Genomic DNA, 9,175 nt, shown 5'->3' on the forward strand with positions numbered 1-9,175 from the left:
CTAGCCTGAACTGTAAGAAAATTTCTATTTGTTAAAGCCACCCACTTGTGCTATTTCTGTTATAGCAGCATGAGATAACAAAGACATGCTTTTATCTTCAAGCTAAGTCCTCTGATAACTAGCCTCCTTGTGAAAGCAGAGGGAAAGGAATGACTTGTGGGGAGATGTATCATGCAGGCACATTGCTCACACACTGGGCTAACTATGAGAGTTAGCAGGTAGCTCTAGTCCCTGATAAGGACATAATGTTTGGTAAATTAGAGGATCATCATAAAAAATGTATACCCTCAATGGGAAGGATTGACACAGTGACTGCAACAACGGGCTCCAACATAGCAATGTTTGTGAGGATGATCCAGGACCAGGCAGGGTTTGTTCTGTTGCAGATAGGGTTGCTTTGAGCCAGAACCGACTCAACAGCACCTAACAATAGGTAGCTCTATAGCACAGGGAGACAGAGGCCAATCCTAGGGTGCCAAGGGTACCTGCATCAAGGCTGCACAAACCTGCATGAGGCATTTGAGAAGATCTCTAGGATGACCTTGAGGTCACAGGGAGCCACTCTAGTCCATGAATTTTCACCCATCAACCAGCCTTCAATCAACAGCCTCCTTAGCCTCTATTCTCTTCTTAAAAGAAAAATCCTCTTTGCCACTCCAAAGTATCTAATGCCACTGACATCTGTAGCTGATCCATTTAAGACTCCTCTTCTTAGTTATTCATGATGTTTTGCTTTATCTTCATCTGCTCTGCCTGCTATTACTTTGTAAGAATTGTGGTGCCATACACATACCCTCTGGTACACTACAGCATTTTCATATGTGTTTTTATTTCTTCCCTCTCCTCTAGGAGGATAACTTTCATTGGCTGAGGGCATACTCTCAGAATGGTTGGATGGCCACAGACAGACCTGGTAATATTTGCTGTCCACAGCAGACACACAAGCCTTTATTTGTGCTCTTTTCAATTTTCAGCAATTACTTAGAGGGTAATATAGCAATGAAATAAGGAGTAGGTCTTCCTACTTTGGAGATTAAATTTAGAGGTGAGAAGACTAGAAACAAAGGAGGAGGGTTTGAATGATTATGTATACTTGTTATGGGCTAGGCACTAAGATAGACAGTGAATAAATGCAAAGATGCAGAGAATAGTTGATCTGTGCTTCTTCATCCCTTGGATCTCTGACCTTCTTATCAGCTGAGTTTTGTATCAATATCTCTTGTGAACAAATACACGTCAAGTTCAGCACCCAGCTGGAAGAGGATATGGTGGAAGGTAGGACTTAGATGTTGGATCCAAGAATGAATAATTATTATTTTCACAAAAAACTGTTCTTGCCTATTCAGGGTAAAATATGTCCTCTGGCCACTAAACAACATAGATCTTTTCTAGAATCTAAAATAAACTTTTTTTTTTTTTTCTTTTTCTTCCCTGTATTCTCCACCAGTGCCTGGAGTTTGGACCCATTTCCCTCTTTCCATATGGGTACTTGGCCTCTCCTTCTGTAGTACCTTGTACAACACAGCCATTTCTCTAATTATCTCCTATCTGCTTGCCCAGATGCAGGATACGCAAGTATTATAGGTCTTTACCAAGTTTTACCATTTTGGTTAAAGAGGCATTGACAAGGAGGCAAATACTAAAGCTTCTAAAGTTTCAACTATAACTAATTACAAAATCTTTATACTATTAACTATTATACTATTAACCCAGGTCTGTCTTCTGTGTTAAAGGGGATAGGACAGAGCTACCTGCTCAGCGTTGGCTTTGTTCTCCCTCCCCCAACCTAGAAAGGTCTCTCTCCCTTGGCCCACTTCCAAGATGAGGAAATTGTGTATAGTAAGTTTAATTATAGGTAGTAAAATCCTTAAACCTTTGAACTGTGACAAGATTCTTGAGTCTCAAGCTCTGTTCTGGAGAACAGGGGATGCTAGTACCTACTGCCCAATTTGTTAAAAGCAAAATGGAATGTTACGAGTAACCTAAGGACATTATGTTTTGTAGAGGGTCAGTGAAAATGAGGGTGACTTTCAATGGGATAGATTGACACAATAAACACATCAATAATCATGAAGATGGCACAGACTGGACAACATTATATTCTGTTAAACATAAGATCACCGTGAGTCAGACCTGAGTTAATGGCAACTAACAACAACATAAGTAACGTTTTTACATCAATGCCTAACATTGAGAAGTTACTTTAAAAGGGTTGCTTTCTTGATCCTATTTTCCTGTGATAGTAATCTATCGATATATCACTAGTATGTGGACACCACATACTAGGTGGTGGTGGTTTGGACACCACATACTAGTTTGTCATACTAGAGCAAACACTTAACTTTTAGCCCTTGCCATCTTTTTCCATCCTCTCTATCCTACTCAGCTTATGTAGGATACATACCTACCAGGTTAACATATATAAAATGCTTTCCACTTATAAAACTCATCATGGTTGACCATTTTTTCTCCTCACAGGGTAAAGTTCAGGCTCTTTGATTTGTATTGAGAGCCAATCTATTTTTCTAATTTTTCCAGATTTGCCATGCCATAACCTTGCAGAGCTGAGAGCTGTTTAAATATTGTATTTACATACCAAACGTTTCTCCTTAAACTTCCAAAGGCCTTCACTCCGTTCTCTGCTTGGTACTCCCTTAACCTGATGATATCTTCCTCTACTCCATTCACCAGACTGTTTCATATATAAACTCACTCTTAATACCATCACAAAGAGGAACAGGGTGAATTACTCCTACTGTGTTTCCACGTAAAATTTTTCTCATATCATTAATATGTTAACATAATAATTTTATTTTCATTAGATGCCCATCTTTTTTTGTGAGATTATAACCTCATCTTTATGCACCATAGTTCCTGGCACCTTTAGAATAGAATGGATTCAAACATCTCTGGTGACATTAAAGAAAATCATTGATTATAATCTAAAATTTCTTCTTTGTGACTAGAGGAGAGGCCTCAGGTTGTCTGATCCAGGTATGACTACCTTGAACCACACTGGTGTGAGCCACACAGTTTTTCGCTTGCTGGGTGTCCCTGGCCTAGAGGACCAACATGTGTGGATTTCTATCCCCTTCATTATTTCCTATATCATAGCCCTGCTGGGGAACAGCCTGCTCATCTTCATTATCTGTACAAGGCACAGCCTCCATGAACCCATGCACCTCTTCCTCTGCATGCTGGCTGGAGCAGACATCATCCTCTCCACATCCACAGTGCCTCAGGCCTTGGCTATCTTCTGGTTCCATGCTGAGGAGATTTCTCTGAATCGCTGCATCACTCAGCTCTTCTTCATCCATTCCACCTTCATCTCTGAGTCAGGGATCTTGCTGGTGATAGCATTTGACCGCTACATTGCCATATGCTACCCACTGAGATACACTACTATTCTTACACATTCCCTGATTGCAAAAATTGGTGGCACCATCTTTCTGAGAAGTTATGGTACAATTTTCCCAATAATATTTCTTCTGAGAAGATTGACTTTCTGCAAAAGCAACATCCTCCTGAACACTGGTTGTAAGCACATTGTTTTGGCCCACGTTTCTTGTAATGATATTCAAGTAAACATATGGTATGGGTTTTTTGTCTTAATGTCAACAGTAGTATTAGATATTGTGCTAATTTTTATCTCCTATGTACTGATCCTCCATGCTGTCTTTCGCATTCCTTCCCAAGATGCTCACCACAAAGCTCTAAACACCTGTGGTTCCCATGTCTGTGTCATTATCCTCTTTTATGGGCCTGGGATCTTCACAACACTTACTCAACGGTTTGGACACCACATTGCACCCCATATTCATGTCCTCTTGGCCAATGTTTCTATTCTGGTTCCACCTATGATGAATCCCATTATTTATGGGATCAAGACCAAGCAGATCCGGGATCAAGTGGTCCATGTATTATTTGCAAAGTAGAAATAACTGATATTGGAAGCTGAGATTCTGTTTTCTCAGCAGTTTGATCTATGCATGAGGTGAACTTTAGCACCAGTATACAGCTGTTACAAGTTAAATGAGTCCACACAGCAGCGTCTCTAGAGCAATCACATCTGGGTAGTTTGGTTTTGTGTTTCTTTCAAAACCTCAATCAGTCATTAGCTATGATTATCATTGGGGTTATTTGCTAACTCATTCATAAAATTGAGAACTGGGAAAGTTCACCTTTTTAAATCACTCTGCAGGAAACCTGCCTCATTAACAAAACAAAAACAACACATTCCCAAATGGAATTACAGTCACCAGGATACAGGTTAGGATTTATAACACATATATATTTTTTTGAACATAATTCAATTCATAATACAAAGATTTAATGACCCTACATGATCTTGTATCTGACTTCATCTCCCACTTCTTTCTTTCCTCCTCTTCCTCCTTCAATTATATTGGCATCTTTGCTTTCCTCAAGTGTGCCAGGGATTCAGGGTTTTTGTGCTTGCTATTTACTATGCTAAGGAGCTCTGGTGAAGTAATGCCTAAGGCATTTGACTGCTAACCAGGAGGTTGGCGGTTCAAACCCACCAGCCACTCCATGGAAGGAAGACTGGACAACCTACTTTTGTAAAGATTTACTGCCTCAGAAACCCAAAGGGGGTGGCTATGAGTCAGAATTGACTTGATGGCAGTGAGTTTTGTTTTGTTTTTTTGGTATTTACTATGCTTAGAATCTTCTTTGCCAAGCTATCTCCTCAACTTTGCCCAGCTATCTTCTCGACTTTGCCCTTGTCTCCACCAGATCCTTGCTCAATTAAAACATTTTCAATGATACTTCTTCTACCTATCCTATTTAAGGCTGCAATCCCTGTAACATCTAATCAATGATACTCTAATCTCTTTCCGTACATTATTTTTTCTATATAACATTTAATATTGTTGATAATAATGGTTACAAAACATCACCATATAGAACTGACTATATGTTAACAATTGTTTATTTCTTTAAAAGAAATTTGATATTTTTTCAAATAAGAGTAAATTCTACAACAACAGAGGAAGAAGGAGAGTCAGGAATAGGAGGAGGATATGGAATGTGTGACTAATTGTTGCCATTAACAACTGCCTCCTTTGTCGTGATACCAAAAGAACTGGATGGTCCGTGGCTACCATTACTGAACACTTGGATAAAAAATTCCATAGGAGAATCCAGATCAAAAGGAGGAAAATGTAGAATAGAATTTAAAATTCTTATGGACTGTAGACTTTCTGGAGACATAGAGGGTGGATGAACCATGGAAACCATTATTCTGAGATAATCTTTAAACCTTAAACTGAATATATCCCCCTGAGATCTTCTTAAACCAAACAATAGTTTAAACTAACCAGTAAAAAAGGACCGCCTTGAGCATTATGGCATAGTGCCTAAGGCATTTGAGTGCTAACCAGAAGGCTGGCAGTTCAAACCCATCAGCTACTCCTCGGGAGGAAGGTTGGGCAATCTACTTACATAGTGATACAGCCTTGGAAACCCAAGGAGGGGTTGCTATGAATCGGATCCGACTTGATGACAGTGAGTTTGAGCATTATGCCCTTTTAAAAACCATCTATATGGGATCAAATTGACAATACAACTCAAAAGATCAGATAGGAATCTTCGGGGCAGTGAGTTTATGTTAATGAGGGAGGAACAACTTGGAAAAGGAGAGTGAGAATTGCTGCACAACTCAAAGAATGTAATCAATGTCACTAAATCGTACATGTAGAAACTATTGAATTGTATATTTTGCTGTGTATAGTCCCAACAAAAAAATAAACAAAATTTAAAGAAAAAAACCAAAACAAAACAGGAAAGAAAAAATGTTTAAAATTTTAAACATGTTGACAAAAGTAAAAAACCATTTTTTTTAAAAAAGTGAAAAAAATAAGTTCAGTGAGGTGATTGACTTTTGTATGATTTCTTCACTTCTTTATCTAGCACTGAAGACTTTTCTTGGCACATTAAATATTTGTTGAAAAGGTGGGTGAGAATGGTTGTACAACTTTGAAGAATGTAATCAATGTAACTAAATTGTACATGCAGAAACTGTTGAATTGGCTATGTTTTCTTGTGTATATTCTCAACAACAATAACAAAATAAATAAAAGTTAGGAAGAGAAAAGGTATTTAGCATTTAAAATTAAAAAAAAATTGTTGAGTGAATGGATGAGTCATATGATAGTATTTGTTGGTGGAAACTCTTAAGGAGCTGGTAATCCTGAAGCCTGGGATTCTTTTATCAGGAAAAGACTGTTTAGGTGTTGGGAATGATGCAGAGGGATGGGAATTGGGAGCCTCTTACTATTTGTAAGGAGTTCTGGTAAGGAGCTCTGGTGGTGTAGTGCTTAAAGCATTTGACTGCTACACAGAAGGTTGGCAATTCAAACCCACGAGCCACTCTGCAGAAGGAAGACAGGGCAATCAACTTCTGTAAAGATTTACTGCCTTAGAAACCCAGTGGGTGTCACTATGAGTCAGAGTTGACTCAGTGGCAGTGGGTTTATTTTTTGTTTTACTGTTTGTACTCCCTACATGGTACAAATGGTTTGTGCTTGGTTATTAACTGAAAGGTTGGTGCTCAAATCCACCCAGCAATGTGGTGGAATGAAGACCTGGCCAACTACTTCTGTAAGATTACAACCTTTGAAAACCCCATGGAGTGCAGTTCTATGCTGACACACATTGGATCACCATGAGTTGGAATCAATTCCACAGTGAGTTTGGATTCTTTCTTTTTTTGTTTTTTACTTTCTTATTTTTCACTATTTGCTACTAAGGAAGAGTATCTCAAGAATTCCTACCTCCACACAGCAAAGAAATGCTATTAGGCAATGAGCTAGCAGCTACATTTCAGCAACATATCTCTTTTCATTTTCCATAATGTGATAGTTGGAGCTGTGTGTCAACTTGGCCGGACCACAATTCTGTGTGGTTTAAGCAGTTGTGATGTGGTTTGTTCCCATGATAGGATCATATGTATATGTTTTGAGCAGCCAAATCATTGAAAGGGAGTTTCCCTAGGGGTGTGGCCTCTTCCAATATATTTATGGACATCCTGGGAAAAGAGATACTCTTCTGTGGATTGGGATCCTGTTGTGCTGTGTACAACTGTACGTGAGTGAACAATCCACCATTCGGCCTGGCGATCTTGGATTTGTCATTTGTTGAAGTCATCAGCCAGTATACTGCCTGCCAACCTTGAGCTTGTCAGCCCCTGCTGCTGTGTGAATTGGGAAAAGCCTCCAGCTTGACGTTTGATCCAAGAACTTGGGACTTGCCAGCTTCTATAAGTGTGTGAGACATTTTCTTAAGATAAATTTATCTTTCTCTATATGTATATATAAACTTTACTGGTTTTGCTTCTCTAGAGAACCCAGCCTAACACACATAATATCTGCTCTTCAAACATAGAATGTTATTCACCCATGTCTCTCCTTTCTTTGCTCATGCCGTGCTCTTCCACATCTCTGTACCTTGCTGATGTGTCTACCAGGAATATTTCCTTTACACTTGAATTATTGGTGAACCAGTACTCCCATTTCTTTTCTGCTCCAGTCCACCCTTTAATTTTTTGGAAAAATTCCTGACATTATAGAACTAAACTGAAAAGTATTAATATTCCATTCTTACATATCTATGACAAACAGAAAAAAAATTATGAGCAAAAAACAAAACAAAACAGAGAAGCTTGTAAAATTTAACATGGATCTTGGCATTCACAGCTGAACAGAACAGAAATTAAAATGCTTTAGTTAATAAACCATGAGTGGATGATACAGTATAGAAACTGAAAGTTTCCAAATTATTTGAAACCTGGAATTGATGATTGTTCAGTAACTACACAGATGGATCATGGGTGGTGGTGAACAGTAGAAAGGAATTATGGATGAATCTGCATTGTCCAGCTGCTCTCTGTGCTACCACTGTCCAAAGGAAGCCTGATATTGATTAGATATTGAGCCAGGTTAATGCAGGCAGCTTATCCAGTGATGGTAATCTGCCTATCAGTAGATACTTCTAATGGGTTCACAATTTTGATCTGTACTTCAGAAATCTGACAGATCTCATTGATTTTGTCATCTTGCTGGTCAATAATACAGCTAATCAAATACTTTGGAATGGTGAGTTTTTGAGAAGTAGTCTGAGCAGTTGTATCCAGACCTGTGCTGTAACCTTTCACCCCTGGAGAGCTGGATTCAATGCCACTGAATCCAGTGTTGCTATGTGTCATAGGAAAATGAAGCTGTTGCATTGCCAACTGGTGCAACTTAGTCAAATCTGGCTTTGGAATGGCATATTGCCCTTGAATTGTATAGCCCTCTAGAGGTGGTCCCTCCAGGTTAGGGTTGAAGCATATGGACTGGGTGATGTGGGGAAAGGTTGCACTGCTGCTGCCTGTGCGGTACATGTCTTGACCACCTGCAAAGATGAATGGAGAACTAGACCACTTGGGCCAGGATGGGATGGTCACACTCTTCAGGGGGGAACTCCAACATGACTGTGGAGATCTGTTCGACAATGAGATATTTTCTCACCCCAGCAATAATAGTGAAGTTCAACAAGGCAGAAAACAACAAATGCTGGTGAGGGTGTAGAGAGATTGGAACACTCATACACTGCTTGTGGGACTGTAACATGGGGCAACCATTGTGGAAAATGGTATGATGCTTCCCTAAAAAGTTGGAAATAGAAATACTGTTTGATCCAGCAATACCACTACTAGGTATACATCCTAAAGAAGTGAAAGCTCAGACACGAACAGGTATAGGCACACCCATGTCCATCACAGGACTATTCATAAAAGCGAAGAGATGGAAACAACGTAAGTGCCCAACAACAAATGAATGGGTAGACAAACTATGGTACATACACTCAGTGGAATATCATGCAACATTAAAGAATAATGAAGAATTAACAGATTAACTTGTAGGACTTTATGCTGAGTGAGATGGGTCAACCACAAAATGACTAATGTTGTATGAGATGACTAAATTTTTAAATTTTGAAAACATCATTTACTGTTTGGAGTACCAAAAACAGGATAGATTGATGGATAAAAAGAGGGATTGATAGTTATGTTATAAAATAAGTAGAGGTAGTAATTGGAAGACACTAGTTGGACAGCATATAGTTGATCCTTGTAAAATTCTTTCATTTTTTTTTTATATTTGAAAATCTTTGT

General features: G+C 38.9%; 1 protein-coding gene and 1 pseudogene across 1 annotated transcript; one reads left to right on the top strand and one right to left on the bottom strand.

Moving 5' to 3' along the window:
• The first annotated feature begins 2,996 nt into the window (after positions 1 to 2,996).
• Positions 2,997 to 3,935, top strand: LOC103197181 (olfactory receptor 52B4-like). Its single transcript, XM_007941055.1, has one exon. It carries the CDS (start codon positions 2,997 to 2,999, stop codon positions 3,933 to 3,935), a length of 939 nt encoding a protein of 312 aa, XP_007939246.1.
• A 3,938-nt stretch (positions 3,936 to 7,873) lies between these two features.
• Positions 7,874 to 8,537, bottom strand: LOC103197182 (annotated as a pseudogene).
• Positions 8,538 to 9,175: the final 638 nt, after the last annotated feature.

Source organism: Orycteropus afer, unplaced genomic scaffold (genome assembly GCF_000298275.1).
Source record: "Orycteropus afer afer isolate SDZICR_OR568_19922 unplaced genomic scaffold, OryAfe1.0 scaffold00074, whole genome shotgun sequence".
NCBI classification, from domain to species: domain Eukaryota; kingdom Metazoa; phylum Chordata; class Mammalia; order Tubulidentata; family Orycteropodidae; genus Orycteropus; species Orycteropus afer.